This window comes from Gymnoscopelus braueri, assembly GCF_963280865.1.
Source record: "Gymnoscopelus braueri genome assembly, chromosome: 15".
NCBI lineage: Eukaryota > Metazoa > Chordata > Actinopteri > Myctophiformes > Myctophidae > Gymnoscopelus > Gymnoscopelus braueri.
In genome coordinates this window covers 38,796,366-38,820,594 of record NC_137620.1, presented here as the reverse complement: position 1 = coordinate 38,820,594, position 24,229 = coordinate 38,796,366, and the positions used below count along the sequence as shown (strand labels likewise).

General features: G+C 42.9%; 2 protein-coding genes across 12 annotated transcripts in view; one reads left to right on the top strand and one right to left on the bottom strand.

The window, feature by feature from the left end:
- LOC308101185 (Fc receptor-like protein 5) overlaps positions 1–24,229 on the top strand; it is a 223,304-nt gene that overhangs the window by 145,483 nt on the left and 53,592 nt on the right. The window lies entirely within an intron of this gene.
- LOC308101181 (phosphorylase b kinase regulatory subunit alpha, skeletal muscle isoform-like) overlaps positions 4,825–24,229 on the bottom strand; it is a 28,884-nt gene continuing 9,479 nt past the window's right edge. Inside the window, exons 8-27 of one of the 3 annotated variants that reach the window (XM_080450558.1) lie at positions 23,202–23,255; positions 22,014–22,136; positions 21,704–21,799; positions 21,222–21,329; positions 20,208–20,286; positions 17,872–18,006; positions 17,275–17,384; positions 16,468–16,612; positions 16,205–16,283; positions 15,417–15,592; positions 14,368–14,532; positions 13,084–13,181; positions 12,521–12,666; positions 11,945–12,098; positions 11,655–11,813; positions 10,728–10,857; positions 9,329–9,425; positions 7,785–7,900; positions 5,916–5,951; positions 4,956–5,771 (exon numbers count right to left, since the gene is read on the bottom strand). In XM_080450558.1, the coding sequence (XP_080306684.1) occupies positions 7,888–7,900; positions 9,329–9,425; positions 10,728–10,857; positions 11,655–11,813; positions 11,945–12,098; positions 12,521–12,666; positions 13,084–13,181; positions 14,368–14,532; positions 15,417–15,592; positions 16,205–16,283; positions 16,468–16,612; positions 17,275–17,384; positions 17,872–18,006; positions 20,208–20,286; positions 21,222–21,329; positions 21,704–21,799; positions 22,014–22,136; positions 23,202–23,255 (2,067 nt within the window). In that variant the 3' untranslated portion in view covers positions 4,956–5,771; positions 5,916–5,951; positions 7,785–7,887. Of the gene's footprint in view, positions 4,918–4,955; positions 5,772–5,915; positions 5,952–7,784; positions 7,901–9,328; positions 9,426–10,727; positions 10,858–11,654; positions 11,814–11,944; positions 12,099–12,520; positions 12,667–13,083; positions 13,182–14,367; positions 14,533–15,416; positions 15,593–16,204; positions 16,284–16,467; positions 16,613–17,274; positions 17,385–17,871; positions 18,007–20,207; positions 20,287–21,221; positions 21,330–21,703; positions 21,800–22,013; positions 22,137–23,201; positions 23,256–24,229 lie in introns of those variants that run through there. The other 2 variants (XM_080450557.1, XM_080450559.1) reach the window with 2 other exon arrangements.

Genomic DNA, 24,229 nt, shown 5'->3' with positions numbered 1-24,229 from the left:
CGACATCCCCCCCCTCATGCGACGGAGCATAATTTGGCCACGCCCCTTCCTCCCTCGTTAACGTGCCGTCATTCGTCTCTGCCTCCCTCCACCATGCTGTATTTCTGCGTACAGCAGTGAGGCAGTGACACGGGCCAGGAGAAGACCACGGGAACGCTCGTCTGGACGTTCCTCTCCAGGAAGTTGAACACAGGGTTCCACCAGGTCCTCGACAGGTAGTTGTTAGGTGCCTGTCGCAGTCCATCCATCCATCCATCTTCAACCGCTTATCCGGAGTCGGGTCGCGGGGGCAACAGTTCCAGCAGAGAGCTCCAGACCTTCCTCTCCTGAGCAACATTAGCAACTTCCTCCTGGGGGATCCCGAGGCGTTCCCAGGCCAGTGTGGAGATGTAATCCGCCCATCTGGTCCTTGGTCTGCCCCGGGGTCTCCTCCCAGTGGGACGTGCAGCGAGGACCTCCCTAGGGAGACGCTCGGGAGGCATCCGTACTAGATGCCCGAACCACCTAAGCTGGCTCCTTTCCAAGCGAAGGAGCAGCGACTCTACTCCGAGTCTCTCCCGGGTGACCGAACTTCTCACCCTATCTCTAAGGGAGATGCCAGCCACCCGTCTGAGAAAACTCATTTCGGCCGCTTGTACCCGCGACCTTATTCTTTCGGTCATGACCCACACTTCATGACCATAGGTGAGAGTAGGAACGAAGATTGCTCGGAAGACCGAGAGCTTTGCCTTCTGGCTCAGCTCTCTTTTCGTCACCACAGTGCGGTACAGCGACTGCAATACCGCTCCTGCTGCTCCGATTCTCCGGCTGATCTCCTGCTCCGTCCTCCCCTCACTCGTGAACAAGACCCCGAGATACTTAAACTCCTTCACCTGGGGCAAAGCCTCATTCCCTACCCGGACTGCACAATCCACCGGTTTCCTGCTGAGAACCATGGCCTCAGATTTGGAGATGCTGATTTTCATCCCAGCCGACGCACACTCGACTGCGAACCGATCCAGTGAGAGCTGAAGGTCCCGGACCGATGGTGCCATCAGGACCACATCATCCGCAAAAAGCAGTGATGCAACCCTTAGCTCACCGAACCGTATACCCTCTCCGCCACGACTTCGCCTCGAGATCCTGTCCATGAAAATCACAAACAGGATAGGTGACAAGGCGCAGCCCTGTCTGAGACCAACCCCCACTGGAAAATAATCCGACTTACTGCCGAGCACACGGACACAGCTCTCGCTTTGGGCGTACAGAGATTGGATGGCCCTCAACAAGGTCCCCCTCACCCCATATTCCCGCAGCACCTCCCACAGAAACTCCCGGGGGACCCGGTCATATGCCTTCTCCAAATCCACAAAACACATGTAGACCGGATATGCATACTCCCAGGCCCTCTCCAGGATCCCTGCCAGAGTAAAGAGTTGGTCAGTTGTTCCACGACCAGGACGGAAACCACATTGCTCCTCTTGAATCTGAGGTTCGACTATCGGCCGGACCCTCCTTTCCAGTACCTTGGCATAAACTTTCCCAGGGAGGCTGAGTAATGTGATACCTCTGTAATTGGCACACAACCTCTGGTCCCCCTTTTTGAAAAGTGGGACCACCACCCCAGTCTGCCACTCCCTCGGTACTGTCCCAGACTTCCACGCGATGTTGCAAAGACGTATCAACCAAGACAGCCCCTCAACACCCAGAGCCTTCAGCATTTCTGGACGAATCTCATCAACCCCCGGAGCTTTGCCACTGTGGAGTTGTTTAACTACCTCAGTGACTTCCTTCCGGGAGATTGACGCCGATCCCCCATCATCCTCAGGCTCTGCTCCTGTCAGGGAGGGTGGGTCTGATGTCATTGGGTTTAGGAGTTCCTCAAAGTGTTCCTTCCACCTCCCTACGACTTCCTCACTTGAAGTCAGCAGAGCCCCATCCTTGCTGTATACAGCTTGGATGGTTCCCCGCTTTCCCCTCCTGAGGTGCCGTATGGTCGTCCAGAACAACTTTGGTGCCGCCCGAAAGTCCTTCTCCATGGATTCCCCGAACTCCTCCCACACCCGCTGCTTAGCCTCCGTCACAGCTGTGGCTGCCGCCCTTCGGGCCTGTCGGTACCTTGCAACTGCCTCTGGAGTCCCCTGGGATATCATACCCCGATAGGCCTCCTTCTTCAGTCGGACGGCTTCCCTGACCACCGCTGTCCACCAGGGTGTTCGAGGGTTACCGCCCCTTGAGGCACCTAAGACCTTCTGACCACAGCTCACAGCCGCAGCTTTAGCAATAGAGGCTTTGAACATTGCCCATTCCTGTTCAATGCCCCCAACCTCCACAGGGATGCCAGAGAAGTCCCGCCGGAGGTGGGAGTTAAATTCCTTCCGAACAGAGGTCTCCTCCAAACGTTCCCAGTTCACCCGCACTACACGCTTGGGTTTGCCAGGTCTGTCCAGAGGCTTCCCCCGCCATCTGAACCAACTCACCACCAGATGGTGATCAGTTGACAGTTCCGCCCCTCTCTTCACCCGAGTGTCCAGAACATGCGGCCTCAGATCAGCTGATACGATTACAAAATCGATCATTGATCTTTGGCCTAGGGTACTCTGGTACCAAGTACACTTATGAGCATCCTTATGTTTGAACATGGTGTTTGTTATTGTCAGTCCATGACTAGCACAGAAATCCAATAACAAGCCACCACTCAGGTTCAGATCAGGGAGACCGTTCCTCCCAATCACGCCAGTCCAAGTATCCCCGTCATTGCCCACGTGTGCGTTGAAGTCCCCCAGCAAGACTATGGAATCCCCCACCGGAGCCCCATGCAGGACCCCATGCAGGGTATCCAAAAAGGCCGAATACTCTGAACTCTTGTTTGGCGCGTACGCACAGACAACAGTCAGAGTTTTCCCCCCATCAACCCTTAGGCGGAGGGAGGCGACTCTCTTGTCCACCGGGGTGAACCCCAACGTGATGGCACTCAGCCGGGGGCTTGTGAGTATCCCCACACCCGCCTGAGACCTCACACCCTGAGCAACTCCAGAATAAAACAAGGTCCACCCCTTGTCCAGGAGTTTGGTTCCAGAGTCCTTGCTATGTGTGGAGGCAAGCCCCACCAGGTCTAACCGGTAGCGCTCTGCCTCCCGCACCAGCTCAGGCTCCTTCCCCACCAGCGTAGTTACGTTCCACGTCCCAAAAGTCAGCCTCTGCTGCCCCTGATTGGTCCGTCTGGAACCTCTGCTGTCACTGCCACCCATCTGACAGTGCACCCGACCCCACTGGTTCCGATCGCGGGTGGTGGGCCCACGTGGCGGCGAAGATCTGCCCACGTTCCTTCTTCGGGCTGTGCCCGGCCGGGCTCCGTGGTTAGCCCGGCCACCAGGCGCTCGCTGACGAGCCCTTCCTCCGGGCCTGGCTCCAGAGGAGCAGTGCCTGAACAAAACAAAAACGAGAAAAAAGGAATTAGCTACAACAAGTTATGCATTTCACAAAGTATAAAACATTATGTGAAAAGCAGTTTGTGAGATTAGCGCCGGACACACACAGGCACACACACAGACCCTCTTATAGATGGTTAGCCTCCTGCATATCTACGCTGTAGTAAATGTACGGTACAGATAATATAATATATTGTCACTGTCGGGTGGAAACCTTGTATGTCCAAAACCATAAAGAAAAAAAGAATTCCAATGGATCCAATGTAGTTAATATTTAGTCACAAACTCTTGCTAATACTTTTCATTGGTTACATTTTTATAAAACCCACAGACACACTTAACTTTTTTTTACATCATTACCAGTAATTTACAAAAGAAAAACACAAAAAAGTTGAAATACTCAGGTTTCTTCCCGACAGCAACGATATGTATATGACTAAAACAATAACTGCAATCATAATCATCTTCATCTTAACATTACGTTTTGGGTGTAAAACAGCTTCCATGCAGCAGCCATTTGTTTCGTCCGGTTTACCCTGTATTGTTTATGCCCGTTTATTATTTGTATTCTGCTATTTTCATTTTATAAAAACATTTTTAAATAGTTCAAATAGCCAATCTGCAAGCTCACAATGTGTCAATGTAGATCGGCTAGTTGAACTATTTGAAAATGTTTTAAAAATAGTAAAAAAGCAAAGAAGTTTAGGGATAATAGGTAAGGCACCGGCGAAAATAGGGCCCAGAGTTTAATATCATCACACACAACAGTCTGATGGTTTATGTTCAATGACTGTTTCATCCACTAGAGAGCAGCATACGTACACATGATAATACTACTGTACATAGGACAGTTTGACAGAGAAAGTATTGTAACCTGGCATCACCAGTCTTTCCAACTCGGAGGAAAGCCTGGTATTGCCTGTGTGATCCGGTCTAGGCTACTTGTTTTGGTTCCCCCTATTTGTTTCCCCAATCCCTATTTAAATGGAATAGAATTTCCCTGTGGGATAACAAAGGTAGACAGACGCTAAATAGTCTCTGGAAAGTACACTCACATTTATATCTATTTTTTATTTTAAAAATAAGCTAAACTATGTCGCATCAAGGATTTTATTAGGTAGGCCTTATTACAATGCCCTTGATCGTGGACGGAGTGACCGCAGGGTGAGGCTTGCGGGTTCCGGCCGCCTGATGACGCGCCTGGTGACGTAGGGTTAGTTTCCGCTCCCAAACGGATCATAAACCCGAAAAAAGGTATTGATCCCAGGCTACTCAGCACTATCAGTCTTTTTTCCCTCTTTTTCTTGTGTGCTTTTAACCCCCTTTTTCTCCCCAATTTAGATGTCATGCCAATTAATTTCTCCCCACACACATTTTGTGTGTCGTCTCTGCTGTTGTATCCAACCGACTCACCTGCCAGAGAGGAGCGCCCACCGGGAGGACGTAGAGCCTTCGTCCTACTCCTCCCACCCAACGCTCCATGCTGACAGGTCCCGCACCCCCGAGCCTGTAGGAATAAGTACAGTGACAATTATCACCCTCCCTGAACACGGGTCAATTGTGTATAGACCATTGGTTCTCAAAATGAGGTCCGGGGACCCCCAGGGGTCCTCGGGGGGGGTAACAGGCGGTCCCCAGCAAAATGTATTAATAAAGCGTTACAATCATTTTAAGCTTGTAGATCTGCTATCTTAGAAACATTTTGAAAATGTGTGCAACTCTTTAAATATATATTTTTTAAAGGCGAATTTTTTTAACACAAATCTTCGCTTCTGGTGGTCCCTGGCACAACATATTTTCAGGTGGGGGTCCTTGGCCAAATACATATCAATTTGGGGGTCCTTCACATGAAAAGGTTTGAGAACCACTGGTATAGACAGTTGACACAGCCGGATGGATGCACCACGGTGGAATTGAACCCACAACTTCCGCGGTGGTGGGCAGCCACCCGAGCGCTTCATCACTACCAAGTCTGACCATTCACTATACTGACAAGTAGAATGAATAATCAGATCATAACCTCACTGTGACTGAAGACCTCTAATAGGTCCACATTAATTTTCAATACAAAACATACGGTATGATTGCAGAGTTGTTTAATGAATGAAGCAAATCAAACAACTAACAACATCATCATCACCACCTTAAAGGTCATTACACACCGGAGATTATGCAAATATACACAAATTCAGACTCGTTCCGAATAAATAAAAGACACTTTTTCGCTTCACTTTTTCACTCCGTGGAAGCTTGCATTGACTTTATAAGTTAAAAAAAATATATATATTATTCGCATGAAAAAAATCGCCCCCGGTGTGTAAGGACCTTAACAGTGTCTGTCAAAGACAGCCTGTGTTCCATCTGCAACAGAGAGACACATCCAGTTACAGCCTGTATTTACATCTATTGTAGGCTCCTCCATTAATGCCTCATAATCTGCCTCTAATAATTCTCTCTAATAGTTCTTTTCCCTTCAATATTCTTGTCTCTCAGCCTCACCATCACCTTAAAGAGGTTTGTCAAAGACAACCTATGTTCCATCTGCAATGGAAAAGCATTTACAACTTTACACAACTATCCTCTTACATTCCATGTGAAGAGAATCATAGCACTGTGTTGGCACAGTACTGTATATTACACACACATCAGAATTAGGTTTACATCCAGGGTGAATTAACACCCAGACACTACTCCATTCACTTTTTCATTCATGAACTAGTCCATACACAGGCATGTGTTTGCCCCGACTACGTGCAGATTTCTGGGGACTTTCCAAAAATGCTAATCAACAGCTTAACCCATTAAAATCAGGAAAGCATCTGTGTATGCGCTTTAACCATATTTTTTACGTTGGCTGTTCAAAAATAGTAGATATACAAGCTCATATTTGTGCCGCGCTATGAGCTTGTAGATCTGCAAAAAAAATTTAAACATGAAGATTTGTGCAAATCTTTGAATATACATATTTCTTTAAGCGAACATTCTTAACTCAAATCTTTGCTTCTGGGGGACACTGGAACAAAATATTTTGAGATGGGGGTCCACGGCCAAATACACATAATTGTGGGAGGTCCTTGACATGAAAAAGTTTGAGAACCACTGATATAGCAACATAGGCTTTTCAGAAAACGGTTAGAAGACGACATTTGTAGAATCTGCCTCAGGTCTTAATGGGTTAAAATTGGGGGAAATTTAAAAATCTGCTTCATCACTCCCTACCTATGCCAATGCTCACATGCAATTTCATATTGATTGGCAAACCCATTGAGGAGACAAAGGGATGCAGACAGATCAATTTGATTGGAAGGATTTTATATAGTAGGATATCACCACCAACAGCATAGTCTGTGGGGTTCACCGATTAGTCTCATCAATCGACCGATTCATTTCCTTCATTTGAAATGATCTGTAATACCGTTGATAAATGCATGCACTATCTAATACTCTAGTTGTTCCTCCTCATTGCATCACCTTACTGATATTCGGCAGAGACAATCTTTGTTCCAGCTGAAAAGAGAGGTCCGTTTGACAGTAAGGATGAGAGAGGTTACAGTCTCTTTGTGTCACGGTGGCAGTAGGAAAGCATTCAGTAGTTAGGGCTAGGCGATATCGCATTTAAATCAATATCACGATTATTTCAAACTTTTGCCTTGATTCCGATTAATGAATGATGATTATTAAAACAAACAATTAATAGCAAAAGTAGCCAATCTACAAGCTCACAACGTGTTGCATTGAGACGCTTTGTGAGCTTGTAGTTATTAAAAAAAATGTTGCAAGTCACCTTTGGACAACAAGTATAATATAGGGCTTAAAGGGTTAATCAGAGAAATCAATTTAGTCAATTACAAAAATATATTGAATTGTTTTCATGTTGATTCATTGATATATATGAAGAATAAAAAACATATTACAAAAAAAAACCTTGTTTCTCGGTTATTGGATCAACCTATTGGTTCTAAATGTTGGTTTCGATATATCTTCGATTAATTGCCCAGCCATAGCTCTAGTGCAGTGACAACTGGTGTGTGCACCCACTCACCAAGCCACACACACACACACACACACACACACACACACACACACACACACACACACACACACACACACACACACACACACACACACACACACACACACACACACACACACACACACACACACACACACACACACACACACACACACACACACACACACGTATGTACGTAAATGTGTGAAAAGGAGAGGAAGACAAAGTGGTTAAAAGACAAAGAAAAAAGAGGTAAAGAATGAGCGTGAAACATTAACAGGAAACAAAACATCACCACCCAACATACGCACACACACGCACATGCACACACGCACACACGGCACGCATGCACCAGTTCTTACCAGTTTCATGTCACTTTTCAGTTTGCTGAGGCCAGCTCTCTCACTCTTGGTGGCTCCAGCGTGGCCTATCTGATGGATGGAGAGGGAAGAACTGACGCCAGTATCAATCTCTCGAACTGCAGGAGAAAAGAAAAAAAAACGCATTTAAACAAGTCATTTAAACAATAAGAAACACAGCCAAAAGTACACTTGGTTGTGATGTTTACAGGGCTCCAGATTAACATTTTCACCACCGTCCCAGAACTACAAAAATACAAATTTAGCTGTTCAAAAGTGAATGTAAAATGTACCAAAAAGAATCAGGTTTCTTCACTTTGTCTTTGTCATCTGCTTTGTCTGCTATTGGCATAAAAACACAATTCAAATGCTTAGAAGATTAGTGTACAAATGTATGGTCACATTCTATTTTTTTTTATGTTTAAAGGCTATTTTTATACCTTGAAATACATAGTGAAACATTTTACACTTTCTTTTTACACCAGAAAAAGTATGTTCCAGCTTTCACCACAAGATGGAGATTCCTCTTAGTGAGACAGGGTGTGGTACACTTTGAAAGTGAGTGAGCTGCTGTCTTTAGTATGAATGCGGAAACAATGGGAGGACAGCTCAGTGCCAGTGATCCACTGTTTACTGGGTGCACGGCTCAAAAGAGTTCAATATCAGCTAAAGAACTGCCAGCACTCACAGAAATGTCGTTCGGGCACTTTTACTCAGAGCTAGGCACGGGCAAACCTCAGCTACTCGCCTTCAAAAAGGATTTACCTGAAGGGCAAAAGTATCTAGAAGGACATTTCTGAGAGTGCTGGCAGTTCTCTTGCTGCTTTAGAATTAATAAAAGTGTAATGAAAAGCACAGAATTAATGTGACACAAAGTATCACGTTTCATTGGATAATGTCAGACTTTTTCATTGGATCTGGTTATTTTGTATGAGAATGGAATGTAATGAGGTAATGTTGTAGGAGACTAAAATGCAGTGGTGTAAAGTAACTAAAAACATTTACTCAAGTACTGTACTTATTACTTACAATTTTGAGGTATTTTTTACTTTACTGGAGTATTTCCAATTTTCAATACTTTTAATTCTACTCCACTACATCTCAAAGGCAAATATTGTACTTTTACTCCGCTACAACTATTTGAAAACTATAGTTACTTTGTAGATTTTGATTATTATTACAAAAACATACATTGACCATTTCAGCCCTATATACATTTTGGCCATTTGAAAATAGCCGATCTACAAGCTCACAATAAGTCACGATGCAACGCATTGTGAGCTTGTAGATCTGCAATTTTCTAAAGATTTTTTACATTTCTTTTTTACATTTGTAGAAACGGGACATTCTGCATAATGAGTACTTTCTACTTTTGGTACCAATACTTTTGTACTTTTACTCAAGTACATTTTGAATTCCAGACTTTTACTTGTAACAGAGCATTTCTGCATTGCAGTATTGATACTTTTACTTAAAGTAAAACAATGTGAATACTTTTTCTACCACTGCTAGAATGTGATTGGCTGTATTGTGATTGTTTGACTGACCACTCTTCTGCACGCCAAACTCTTTCCCACTGAGGATGTGATGAAGAAGATTCTTCAACTCTGACGGACTGAGACTCATCAAACTCTCCGTCGCCTCCTGTCACACACACACACACACACACACACACACACACACACACACACACACACACACACACACACACACACACACACACACACACACACACACACACACACACACACACACACACACACACACACACACACACACACACACACACACACACACACACACACACACACAAAAGAGAGGAGGACAGAGTGAGAAAATGAGAACGATGGAGAGAATGTGTGAAAAAGAGAGCAAGACAGTGGTTATAAGACCCACGCACACGGTCAACGTGTTACCATCAATTCTCACGCTCTGTTCAGACTGCAGGCAAATGCATGTTTCTCATATCTGCTCTTCATGCCCACACTGCTATTTGCAAGGGATCAGATCGGATTTGTCTGCACTGGTTGCTGTGTAATGCTTCATGTACACCATACATGGACAACTCGCGGCCCGGGGGCCACATGTGGTCCCCAACTTCACTTAATGCGGCCTGCAGGTTAATATCGGAATACTGATATATTTGATTGATTTCAGCTGTTACAATTCCAAACATGCAAACATGACCCGCTTTAATTACATTACTTCAGTCTACATTAGTAGGTTAATGACTAGTATTACAATTCTAATTCTTGTCTTTTTATGTCCAATGTATTTGTATTTAAGTTCATAAAGTTAACATAAGTATAACTAAATGCATTTGCAATTAAATAAAATCTTTACTTTTCAGGATTCCAATTAAAAAATAGCACAAAAAAAAATGTGGCTTCCAATTCAAAAATAGCCGATCTACAAGCTCAAAACGCGTCGCACTGTGACGTGTTTTGAGCTGGTAGATCGGCTATTTTTGCTACTTTTGTGTGACATAGAATGGCGAAAAAGGTTAAAATACGGAGAGACAGTATATGCCATGTGGCCCTCTGGAGTGAGTGTGGATCATCTCACTCATCATCAAAGTTGCCCACCGCTGATGTACACCGTAGTACGACAATGTCGCTTGCGTGGTGAGCTTGTGGATCTGCTATTTTTGGCAAGCGACGCCGTCGTACGGCTAACTATAAACCTGGCCTCAGTGTCCGAGTGTCCAGACGGACACACATCTTTAGAGATCAGATTTAAATTGCATTTCAAACCACTTAGGAATGTGGTTTGAATCTGATTCACAAAAATCAGTTTCCATGCTTGTGTTTTGTTTGCTGTCCAGACTTTAAAAATATCTGATTCCAATCTGGAAAGGGCAAAAATCTGATTTGCGCTGCCAGTCTGAAAACAGCCCAGAGTCACTCTCTGCTGTGTGATCTTCATCGCCAGTCCATGTGTCCTTACCAGAGCAGTTGAGTGACTGGGCCAGCTCGGTGGTCATGACCTGGATGATGAGTCCAATCCTCAGTCTCATCATCTCACCGAACAGGCTGGGCTGAGTCCGGATGTTCATGGCCAGGAACACCATGATCTCCTAACGGACGGACAGACAGACAGACAGACAGACAGACAGACAGACAGACAGACAGACAGACAGAGGGAGGGATGGAAGAGAGAAAAGACAGTATTAGAATGACAGAGATGTGAATGTGGAAAGTAGGTTGATGATTAATTTAATTTAGTTTATTTCTTTTTGCTATTAAAGCTGCTACAGGTAACTTTCACGTTTAAACCCAAGTACCCCCCTTCCCCCGAGAGTCCTGAAGTTTTTAGCAATAAAAGTTTGAGCTCGACAATACGCATGCAATACCTCTTGTCAACCAGTAGGTGTCTCAGAGGAAGAGTTGGGAGACCACCTCCAGTTATATTGTATTAACATACTCCATACAGATTTGCTTTATTCTTACCAAAAATGACAGATTGCAGTTTTAATTATACTGTCCTACAACCTGTAAGACGTATGGCCAGACTGTTGCCTCCCACAATTTTCACACAAATTTATCCTAATATAAAACAAAATTATCTAAGCATATAGCTTCCTGCTTATCAGAAATGTAAAAAAAAAAGTAAAGATATTTTAAAATATATTTTCGTGAACGGAAATGACGAACAGATGCCAGTTTCCATGTTCGGATTTTGGGAGGTGTAGTTCCAGACTATACACAGCATTCAGAGATTGTGGAATAGTTCTCTGGCCACGAGAGACTACTAGTGCAGTAGCAAAAAACTCCACGGTAGTGGGCAAGTACTTTACACCTGCACATGCCTGGAAGCCAGTGTCAGTTGTTTTTATATAGCCTGAAACGGTCCCTCTATCAGTGAGTGACCCACCTGCGTGAGTATAGCTATAGTTATGTTGTTCTCGCTGGCTTCGTCTATGAGTTTGACCAGCTGGTCAGGAGGGATGGGGGCGGTGATGGTCTTCTCTCTGGGCTCTGGAGGCAGACCCACCGTCAGGTGCTTCTGGTGGGCCAGCAGATCAGAACACGCCTAGGAAGAGCGCACAGCTAATGACAAAGAGCTCTGGAAATATTACATAAAATCATAATTTGCAAAAATACAAATGAGACTTTGTGTGAATTTAACTGAATTATGTGCCTGTGTGTGTGTGTTTTACGTACCCAGTCTAGCTCTTCCACCTTCTTCCTCAGCATGCCAGAGATCATTCTGATGAGACCCCACTGTTTGAGCTCTCCTGCCTTCTCATACAGGTCCGTCAGCAGAGAACGCACCGTAGAGCCATTACCATGCAGACATGTGTCCCAGTCCATACCCCTGCGCACACACACACACGCGCACACACACACACACACACACACACACACACACACACACACACACACACACAGTGTCAAGTGAGCAATGAGCATACACACTGATCAACGATAACATACGGTCAACATGTTGAACATGAGTGACGTGTTGACTGTGACACCCTGTACATAGGGAGTGATTCTGATTGTCTGTTTCTATTGTTCATCAAGTCACTCTGAAAGTGATCCTAAAACTTCCATTATAGTTGTGGTGTGGACTCCTTAGAACCATTTTAAATGCTATATTCATAATAGTTACTGTTATAGTTATCATTCTTGGTGAGGACAGCCCTTTAGTCTTGCCCTTTATGTCTTTTTGGCTTCAGAAAAATGAGCATTATGTCAATAACAGTTAGTGGCATAATTATGGAAAAGCTAACTGACTTGTCCTTGAAGAGAATGTAGAGTATGTCAGCCTGGTCCTGCAGACTCTGTGTGTCCTTCAGCAGCTGAACCAGGGCCTTGTAGTCTATGGCTCCACTGGCATCTTTGGGTATGTCACTGTCTGTGGAGATCACTACTGGACAAGCCTGCAGGAGACACCACAATGATAATATGGCATTAACATAGATTACATTTCACTTTAACCTCAAATGAGTACACATCACATCACTGAGAATGACCACTTAAGCTATTTTATACTTTGTTGTTGTACAACAATACACATAAAGTATGAGCGAGTGCACACACACAAAATGATGACATTGCTTATCACCAAATTTGGGTTTCACTCCGATCCCAGCACAAACAAACAAACAAACAAACAAACAAACAAACAAACAAACAAACAAACACACACACACACACACACACACACACACACACACACACACACACACACACACACACACACACACACACACACACACACACACACACACACACACACACACACACACACACACACACACACACACACACACACACACACACACACACACACACACCTGGCTCTCTTGTGGTATAGTGGGATCCGCCAGATTGAGGCTGAGCGAAGAGTGGCGAGTACGGACAAACAACCTGTTTGGCAGGTACATGTTCACATCTGAGAGAGATGGAGAGAGAGAGAGAGAGATGGAGGGAGAGAAAGAATGACAAAAATAATGAGAGAAATCCATCCATCCACCCGTCTCTCAAGATAGTACAGTAGATAGGGGTCACAGATATGAAATACAAACAAACAAACAAAAAACATATAAATGTGGCCTAATGTTGAATGTGTGTCAACTGTGGGTCATTGAAATTAAAACAGTTGATAATCACTGAGAATACATAAACCAACCAACCTCGCACTGCGAGGCGTTGTGAGCTTGTAGATCGGCTATTTTCACAATGTTTGCCTATTTCTTACGTAATATTTGACAATTTGGCCAATTTGGTAAGGTCTTAAAAGTCATTAAATTGTAACTTTAGAAATGTGCAGACACCCTGTATTGTATACACATATACTGTATGCTGGTTTGTTTACTGTTGAGTGAGAAAACAATGTTGCACATTAAGCTAATGATCTGGGGACCCTCCAAAACTATTTGGGGACCCTCCCGATCCCCAGTTTGGGAACCCTAGATGCCTTAGATGTAACCACAAACCAAATTGTGTCACCCAATCTCCTACGAGATAGTTTCTCAAGCTGAATTCACACCGGCAGCAGCAGCAGCTGTCTGTAGTGCGGACATTCATAAAATACAATAAGCTGGGCGTGTTGGAGGTTATGAGTGACACCCTCGTAAATAAGTGAGAAATGTGCTACAGTGAGAGCTTTGCTGGTCCGAGCGGATCAAAGCGAACAGCTGTGCCCTCCTGGGGAGCTCACATACAGGGAGGAGGATACACTCAGTCCTCATCTCTCACAGCTTGCTTGTAAACTATTTATAGGTTTTAGGTAAGGAATAGGCCATGTAGTTGGCCAATCTTAATTAATTTCTACAACTGCAAATTCAAAACTTTGTTATCAATATGCTGGAACTTCCATACAGTACTTTTTCTGTGGTCATGTATGCTTAATGTTCAGAGCACAAAGCGCTACTGATTGGCTTGCCGCTCTGTCGTGAAGTGCCAGAGTTGGACTTCTCTCAACTTTGACGCTTTGCTTTTGTTTTGCTTTCATCTGTCACCCCTCTCTATAGCCAATGCATTAAACCTCAACGCTTTATTAGAACACGGGAAGCGAAAGTCCACTGCCTCCTGTGAATACAGTCGTGGTGTAATAATGTGGCGGACTTATCCCTCACTGTGAACGTCGAGTTCGTGGGCCGTTTTCATCAGAGAAACCATCTCTTTGGTCTTGGTGGCAGCAGCCCTGAACCGGCCCAGTCCTGAAGCCACCTTGGGACTGTGTTTCCTGGGAGCAGCGTGCGCCATCAGCTGGTCCAAGTACTGGGCCAGGTCATCTGATTCTGGAGGGACGGAAGGATGGTGGGAGAGAAAAGAGAGAGAGATGGAATATGAGAAACATACAGTAAGGCCACCTCACTACATCCCTCTCCTAGGCAGGGTTGGACCAGCTGAACGTAACTTCAGTCGTTAAGTTAGTAAGTCCCTACTACTGGCTACAAGTAGCTACTAGTTAGTTTGTAACTAGTGAGTTACTAAATTATGTTGCACCACAACTATTTATGGCATAACTCAGCTAGTAGTGCGTAGACTGTTCGTAATGTAATGTCACATAAAATGACATTTGAATCATCTAATCCAATGAATACTGATTTCATCTGTAAACCACTTCTTAATGACTGAACCCAAAGAACAGAGGCACTCGATTCACTTAAATTCTTTAATGACGAGGTTCAAACAAACTACTAACTTTTCGACACATACCACGTTGAAGTCTAAACAATCCGTGGTGTGCTCACACAGGGCTAGTGCAACCCAGTGCACTTGCCCTACACACTTTTGTGGATGTGTCTTTCTTGGAAAACCATCATACATAATGGATGTTATATAAAGTTACCTCTTTAAGAGTGTTAGCTAGGATGGGGTTGTTTGTTAGATTCAATAATTCATGAATTCATTGATGCACTCAAAGCGGTCTACCATTATAAATAGATGTCAGTGCTGCTTCAGGGCTTGCGTAAATATTTAGTTATTACTTAGCGATACTTTAAATAGTTATGCCATTAAGTAGTTAGGCCATTTATTTATGCAATAACTAGGCTATGTTTGAACTTAGTGAGAGGTGGTTCAACTGGCATAAGGGGTATGTCTACAACTATAGTTAAATAGCACCCATCCATATCCTTCCTTTCATCCATCCATCCATCCATCCATCCACCTCTCTTACCGTCGTCAAACCGTATTTCAGGCATGTTAGTCGGGGAAAAGTCACCAATACTGGAATCTTCATCCTCATCATCATCCTCGCCGTGGTGGTGGCCGGAGGAGGACCTGCTATCCAGGAAGCTGAGGTGAGCGAAACAGGAAGTGGTCAGGAACTCTGACAGCTTCCCCGTCTGGATCCTGGGGAGAGACGTGGTTGAAGAAGACAAACAAGGCATGAAGAAGAAAGACATTATGAAACATTATGAATCGGTGAAACGTAAGCTTTTTGTCAGTTAATCTGTACATTTTAGCAAAGATCATGAATAATCAAACACCTGATTTATTTTATTTAGTATACAGCATGGCTGTAAGACAAGCTATCTAGATTAGATTTGTCTGTATGTATGTAGTATGCATGTCTTTCCCCTCAACAGTAGACCAATCACAGCTTATGCTGCTACACGCATGATGTCATGAAACTAACCACTTTAGACCATGACCGCCTGAAATACCGGGTTACCTAAAAGTGGAACTTATGAAGGGTGTGAAAGTTATGTCACAGCTGAAAATCTATGCATCTAAACACACCATTATTGTTGTTGTGAAGCACTTTTGTTCTTATTTATAAAGAAGATCTCTATTTCTATTTGGTCAAATGCAGCATAGACCATCACCACAATAGGGCAAGAGCACCATAATACACCATAATAAATAGGTAACATTTGGGCAGGCCACAGCGTTATTAGACTCTATGTCTGGTTTAACTGATGTTATTAACAGTCCATATTATTCTGTGAGAATAAACCTCACCTCGCTCCTCCAAAGTATCCATCCTGGAGTTTCTTCAGAGTGGCCAAGACTGCAGGGTCCAGATCTGAATGGTCCTCCGCTGGTATGCACACACAATCAAAAACTCATCAATTGACTCAATTAATTTGTAAGCATTTTAACGTACTAATCGACTATTGAAAAAGAAGTGACATGAATCTGTGTGTGTGTGTGTGTGTGTGTGTGTGTGTGTGTGTGTGTGTGTGTGTGTGTGTGTGTGTGTGTGTGTGTCTGTGTGCACTCACTCAGCATGGTCTGTGATATGGGGAAGGTGACGGTGGGTCGTCCAGTCAACCTCCATCTTGATGACAGGTAGGACAGATCTGTCCTCAGCATCTCAACGATCATCCTGTTGTCCAACGCCAAGTAGAACTGATGGTGATCTATGAACTGAACACATGTAGAACTGATGGTGATCTATGAACTGAACACAAGTACAATTGCTGGTGATCTATTAGACAGGCAAGGAACGGTTGTTCCATTTTAGTATGTATAGAATAGAATGTATAGCATTGTATCATAATGCTATATTTTAATATCCTAAATTCTCCCCCAAAAACGTTTGTAAATGTGTGTTTCTTTGATATCTTTGTTGTTACTGTTAACTGTTACCAGTTGTAAAGATCATGCATTTGTGAGATGAACAGCACAGCTGATTGTGTGGGTGTTCTCAAGGCACAAACTGTCGTGCCAAAGTCAAACAGTGTATTTGTCCTGGTGGCATCGACCCTATTGTCACCTGACTGGCTGCTGGGTCATGCTCTACGTGTTTAGAGTAGTCTAATAAATACAACCACGTTGGCTGACCTCTAATGAATGGAAGGAATGGAATGCCAGCCCACACAGAAACATGTGACCAGGCTGGTGCCTGCATGAGGAGGAGGTACAAGGCTGCTGGGACTTCGTATTACTTTTCTACCCGTTACTGAGGCTCCAGACTATTGTTTGTTCAATGAATAAAGCGTCACATTGCCAATATGTCCCGTTTACTTCTTCTTATTGATGGGGAGTTGGTTGTTCTGTTGAGTACAGATGATGGCAACTTTGTTTACCTGTGGTGTGAACGCGAACACATTGTTTCTGATCATGTAGAACTTGGCGGTTCCCAGAACTCCCATTCTCCTGTAGGGCCGACCTGTCAGACCCAGCCTCTGGTTACGACCTGAGGAGAGAGACAGATTGATTCATTGATTGATCGATCGATCACTCAATCACTCGATCAATCAATCTTTATTGTCACATCAAGGTTACAAGGTAAAAGCGGGTGAAATTCTTGCTTGTGCAGGCTCTCACTATTGCAGTTAGATAAAAAGTTAAATAAAATAATAGAATAATAATAGAATCAAAATATAGTGGAAAGAAGACGTAAAGTGCATGCAGGAAGGGATGGAGAGATGGAGGGTGGGGTGAGGGATGAAGAGAGGGAGGGATGGGGAGAAGGAAGACAGTTTACCAATAGAAATGCAAAGCAGAAATGTGCTGGTGCAGTAGCAAAAAAAAAAGGTTGACGATTAATTGACACACAAATAATTACTATATGAAAATTTTTCAACATGGAAATGATTATGCAAAATAATTAAAATGATGCGATTATGTAATAATTGTGACAGGCCTCCTAAAGACACATAGAAGCTGTTCTAGGTTTTTACCCAGCCTGGCGTAGATGTGGCTCAGGACTTTGGAAGGCTGGACGTGTATAGGGTGGATGTCAGCTACTGTCTCCACCTCGATGCCGTTCTGCAACAGCAGCTCTTTGATCTCCTCATTCTCGGCCAGGATGGACACTGCACAGACAGAGATGGAACTTATTAGGCACGCAAGCACACACACGTACAGTATATAGGAAAAAGTGAAAATTCATGCTATTGGTCCTATATGAATTGTTTCTGGTCCTGTGTGAAACAAGTAAAGTAGCTGTCCCTTAATGTGTTGGTGAAACTGGTACCCTACAATTACATGCATGTTTGCATTTAGTCAACCTACTCTTCATAAATAAAAAGTTAATAATGTTCGACACAATAAGCTATTTAAACATCTTTCATTGCCAGAAATAATTGCTTATACGGGCGTGTGCCGTGCGTGTGTGGTTTCAGCCCCATGGACATAGTATACACTATTACTTTATTTAATAGTAGCCTAGTCTAACCAAATTAGACCAAGAGGTAGAGAGAAGAAAGGAGAGAATGTGTGCAAACAGAGGAAGAGAGTCATTATGAGAAAGAAGAGAGAAAACCTATTCTGTGAAAAAAGAGAGGAAGAGATAGTGGTTATTACCGAGAAAGAAAGAAAAGAGAAAAACAATGAGCGTGAGAAACAACAGGAAGTCCCCCCACCCCACACACACACACACACACACACACACACACACACACACACGCACGCATGCATAGGTTCATACATACATATTGTTGCATACTGACTTTGTGCGAAGAGTCTTTCAAACTATTCAGCTTAGTCACTAGCAGAGTTATTATAGTTTTACAATACTCATCACTTTTAGATTTTTAATTTAGTTTTTTAGTTTGGTGCTTGATTTCAGTCTAGTTTTATTTTTAGCAATTGACCAGTTTTAGTTTAGTTTCTTTTTAGTTTAAGGCTTATTTTTTACTTTTTCAGGAATGTGAGGAAGCCTTGGTTTATAAAAGCTGAATAATGTAGGATGAAATCACATCAAATATGATGGTGGACAAAGTAAAACCAAAGATCATTTTACATGCAATTCAATTTCGTTTCAGTTTAAGAGCACAGCAGTGACGACGTAGAAATGTCAGAACATTTGTGAAAATCGTAGGATAAATAGAGACTGGTTTGGATTGGTTAAAGCTGCAATCCATAATATTCATGGCCTACCCAGGACATGAACCCAGATCCCCCGTGTGAGCACCAAAATGTCTCTTTAGCTATAAGGGAGAGCCTGTTTGGGAAGGCAAAACATGTTCCTTTGACATATATGCAATACCTATTTTGAACCAGTAGGTGTCCTACAGGATCTAAACGTCTCAATGGAAGGGATAGTTATTAGGTTCAGTGGTGGAAATTAACTAAGTAGATTTACTTAAGTACTGTACTTAAGTACAATTTTGAGGTATTTGTACTTTACTTGAGTATTTCCAATTTTCGATACTTTTACTTCTACTCCACTACATCTCAGAGGCAAATATTGTACTTTTACTCCACTACAATTATTTGAAAACTTTAGTTACTAGTTACTTTGTAGATTTAGATTATTATTACAAAACATACATTACCCACTTCAGCCCTATATATATTTCGGCCATTTAAAAATAGCCGATCTACAAGCTCATCGCGACGCATTGTGAGCTTGTAGATCTGCTATTTTCAAAAGATTGTATACATTTTGAACTTGTGAAATGGGACATTCTGCATAATGAGTACATTTACTTACTTTTTCATTTCTACATTTCAATATTGATACTTTTACTTACGTAAGTTAAAAAATGAAGTACTTTTTCCACCACTGGTTATGTTAGTTATACTGTATCAACACACCCAACCATATAGATTTGTAAAAATATTGGTACTTTCTATTTACAAAAAAACTAAGTATGGATTTCAGCTTTAATACCACCACACGTGATGTTTCGAGCATCAGCTCTTCATCAAACAAAGGAGCTCTTTTGAAACTGGTGGTAATACATTGTTATGGGAGCATTTTATAGTGTGCAAACTTTTCTTTTCACTGATGTAATCATCATTCAGTAATCTACAGCTGCATCTGAGGGTGCGCCCGTAGAGGGAGTTTGGCTCTCTGCCAGGCATTCTTGCGGCAGACAACCATCATAATCTATGACAGAGCCGATGAACTGTTTTAGCAGATTAAGCCCTATTTTATACTTTGCTGTATGATGTGTCGTGTAGTAGATCAGCCATTTTAGCTACTTTTAGAAACTTTTCGCCTGTAATGACATGCCCAAAATGGAGAACGCTGAAAGTGGTTAAAACATGTGTGGACACGCCCACCCACCCTGTACGACAACATCAGGCTTGGGGATGGTGGAGAATCTCCTGTTCAGTGGGTCGATCTCTCCAGGGGCAAGGAAACCCTGTAGCACAGGAAGAGAAGTCGAACATTGAAAAACATTAGCCCTCCCTCTGGAGTTATCACAACCACATTTTATAATATTACAGTTTAATTACATAAGATGATGTATTGTGTATTACATTAACATGTATTATTAATTCAGATGGAATGTGTTCAATCATACTATCAGCTATCAGTAATCATCAGATTTTAAAACCTTGTAATGACAGAATTTGTGCCTCATTTATACTAGAAGCATAATGCCCATTTCTTACCTGATTTTGTTTTCACTATTTATGTTCAGCATCTGGAGCATCTGAATGTATGACTTGTGCTACATAAAAGATTGATTGATTGATTTTTTAAAACATGTACGGTTAACAATAAAAATTATACGCCCGCACACGCCACCGAAACGTTGCTTCTTTAATACATTTTGCTCCTGTACCGTGCAGGTCGGCAGTGTGCAGACGTATTCTTTTTTTATTGTTGATGTGCACTCGTTTGCCTACGCACCTTAGGTGTGCGAAAGTTTCGTAACCCATTAAAACCAGGAAAGCTTCCGTGTCACTTAAGAGTTTTGCGTTGGATATTCAAAAATAGCATATATACAAGCTCACAGCGCATCACTTCGTGCCTCACTGCGAGCTTGTACAGTACATCTGCTATTTTGAACTTTCGTTGAAAAATCTTGAAAGTGTTAGAACTACTGATTTAGAAGGCATTTGTAGGATCGGACTTAATGGGTTAAACAAAACATGTATGGTTAACATGTAAGCATTCATGGTCAGGATGGACTGACAGACAGGAAGGAGAGAGAGGTATGCTGAGCATGAATGTATTTTTTCAGCAACGTCCTGCACAGTCACACACAGAAAATGGATTGATTGACTGACTGACTGACTGACTTGAATGTTTCAGGTTTCAGTGTAACAGGACTGATATGTGATTCCTCACCTCAGACAGTAGGTTTCCCAGAATGTACAGAGACTGGCCCCATTTCAGAGGACACTTCCCCATAGGAATCCTCTCCACAGTGTGAGGATTCATGTACTCCTCCTCCACCTGAAAACACCAAACACAGGAGGAATAAGGTTATATGGGCACCGGTCAAGATGACATGACAATGAAAGTGACAGAGAAGCATTGTCATGTGATTTTGTTAGGATTACATTAAGATTTCATCTGTTATTTAGCCACAAGATCAAGATTTGACTTTGAAAACACTGCAGAACCCTTCAAATGTCACTATAAAAACAACTTATCTTATCAGCTAGATAACAAGCTATAATCTAGAATAACAAGATGCTAAAGCCTGATTTATACTTAGTTGAGCTCTGGTGTTGCACAGTGAAAATAGCCGATCTACAAGATCACAACATTTCACACTGCAACGGGTTGTGAGCTTGACGAACTAAATCAAGAGTTAACGTTCTGACCTTGTCAGCAGGGACACTGTAGAGTTCTGGTACCAGCCTTATTCCATCCTTCTGTTTGATCAGGATGCCTTCCAGAGCCTCCTGGTACTCTTGAACCTGTGTGGGCAGGAAATATACAACATAAAGCATGTTAAACACAGTATCATAAATGCCTTTACCCTGAAGAATGTACATATCAATAGTATGAGAAAGGTAATAGAGGGACAAGTTTATAACACCATTTTTTAAAATCTTGACTGAGGTCGCACACGCACACACACACGCACACGCACACGCACACGCACACGCACACGCACACGCACACACATACCTGTTCAGGGCTGTTGATGAAGATTCCATCCAGTATGAGGTACGTCCAGAACAGAGGCCACTCACACTCAATGTTCTCAAACAGTTTGAGCTCTGCAGACTCATAGTACAGACGGTTAGGGTCCTGGGAGGGAGGGATGGATGGAGGGAGATAAAGAAATAAATAATGGACATTTGAGGCATGAGAGAGAAAGAGTGAAAGAGAGAGACATGCAGGGGGAAAAAAAGAGAAAATGGGAGACCAACACATACTGTGTGTGTGTGTGTGTGTGTGTGTGTGTGTGTGTGTGTGTGTGTGTGTGTGTGTGTGTGTGTGTGTGTGTGTGTGTGTGTGTGTGGGCAAGACTTGCATGAGAGAGAGAGACCAGTACAAACCTGCTCTACCGCAGCCGCTTCACAGAGGAAGCAACCTTGCATCCATTTCCTGTTTCCACAGGCCTACACTTTTGTTGTGCTTTACGTTTTTTTTTTTTTAAATCAACTTTAGCTGCTCGTTTTAAATCCAAAATGGTTTTAGTTTCTGAACGTAAACGTTTTTCAGCAGCACAGACAGATTTCTCCTCTCACAGAGCTACTTGCTCTGTTAAGCCAAAACCCTCATCCCTCGCTCAAAGAAAACAGGTCCCAGGTCCTAGTACAGACAGTACAAACAGATCCATTAAAGAAACTAGCACCTTGCTTAAAAGCACACCTAAACAGTACAGTAGCTGTTCTCATTCAATTACTACTGGCTGATTAGCTACTCACACAAAAGCACACACAAATCCAGTTCCATTAGTTCTGCCACTGTGCATTCACAAGAAGTCCTGAAATGACCTGAACGCTGGTCAATGAGATGCTTTGCAACAGGTTCTGTAAATACATCTGATACCTTTTATCACCATTTGAGACGTGCTGCATATTGGACTGTGAGTGTTGTGTTACATAACTTTTTTTTTCTCCTTGTAACTGTCACCAAGTGATTGCTCAGGGGGGAAACATTGGATCTGTGCATGAAATATAAAGCGTCTCGAGACAACTTCAACATTTTTGGTCTTTAAGGTCTGATAGTTAAAATTCTAAAATCCTATTCACAGTCAGCATACTTGAAGTATCATTGTCAATTGACATCACATGGTATGAGAATGTTGTACACCACCTGAACATACACAATCACAGTGTTGAGCATGGAGCATGTTTTGTTGTTTACCTCTTTAGGAGTTTTGTGTCCGTCTCTGAGAAACCTGCAGCAGCCGTACCGTCCCTGAACAGACAGAAAGAAAGGACATGGCTTTAACTATTAGACGATTGCAATGTAAGCACATAGCAGACGCTCTATTCCATATCACACAGTGTAAGATCAGAGTAAATGGCATGAACCGCAGTCAAAGAATGACATGGTAAATGGTCATGTAAATAGAGTGCAAAGAAAGCAATTAATTAACTAGGATACCAGGTAAACATCAAACCTAAACACTGTTATTATACTAAATAACATTCTTAATATTTGTGGACAATCTAAATAATATATACAGTACAACATGTGAATAAGTAACCAACATACATCTGTAAAGTACATGTACTGTATATAGTATCTATCAAAAATAGGCAACAAGAAGTGATACAAGGAATGAGCAGTACTAGGGGGTGAGGTAGAGTCTGAAGAGGAGTGTTTTCAGACTGTGGTGGAAAATGTGGAGTAAGTCTGCAGTCCTGACTGAGGGGGGAGGTCAGGGGTCATTCCACAGTTTGGGAGCCAGAAGGGAGAAGAGTATAGGATGCCTGAAGCATTGGCCAGGGCATCGTAGGGAAGGGAGGGACAGACAGACGTCCTGTGTTAGCTGATCTAAGTGAGCAAGAAGGGGTGGATCATGCCCTTGATGGCCAGGATTCATCACAGGTCAGGTTGTATTTGTTAGACTATTCTAACACGTACAGCATGACCGAGCTGCCCGTCTGATGACAATGAGTCAATACTGACAGAATAATACACTGAAGGGTTGGGAAATTATATTCTGTTTTATTCTGAGCAGTGCAGTAGCAGCATGGTAGGAGCGAGACAGTGAGCAAGTGAATTTCACAGCTTAAAATCTGTAAGATTGATGCCAAATGTGAGGAATACTGAGGAAATAGCTGCTTGCTCAGGAGAAATATTACCTGACCTTTGTAGTAACACTTTTCAACCAGCAGGTGTCCTATCCACAGGCTCTACATTTCTCAATGGAAGAGTAGGGAGAC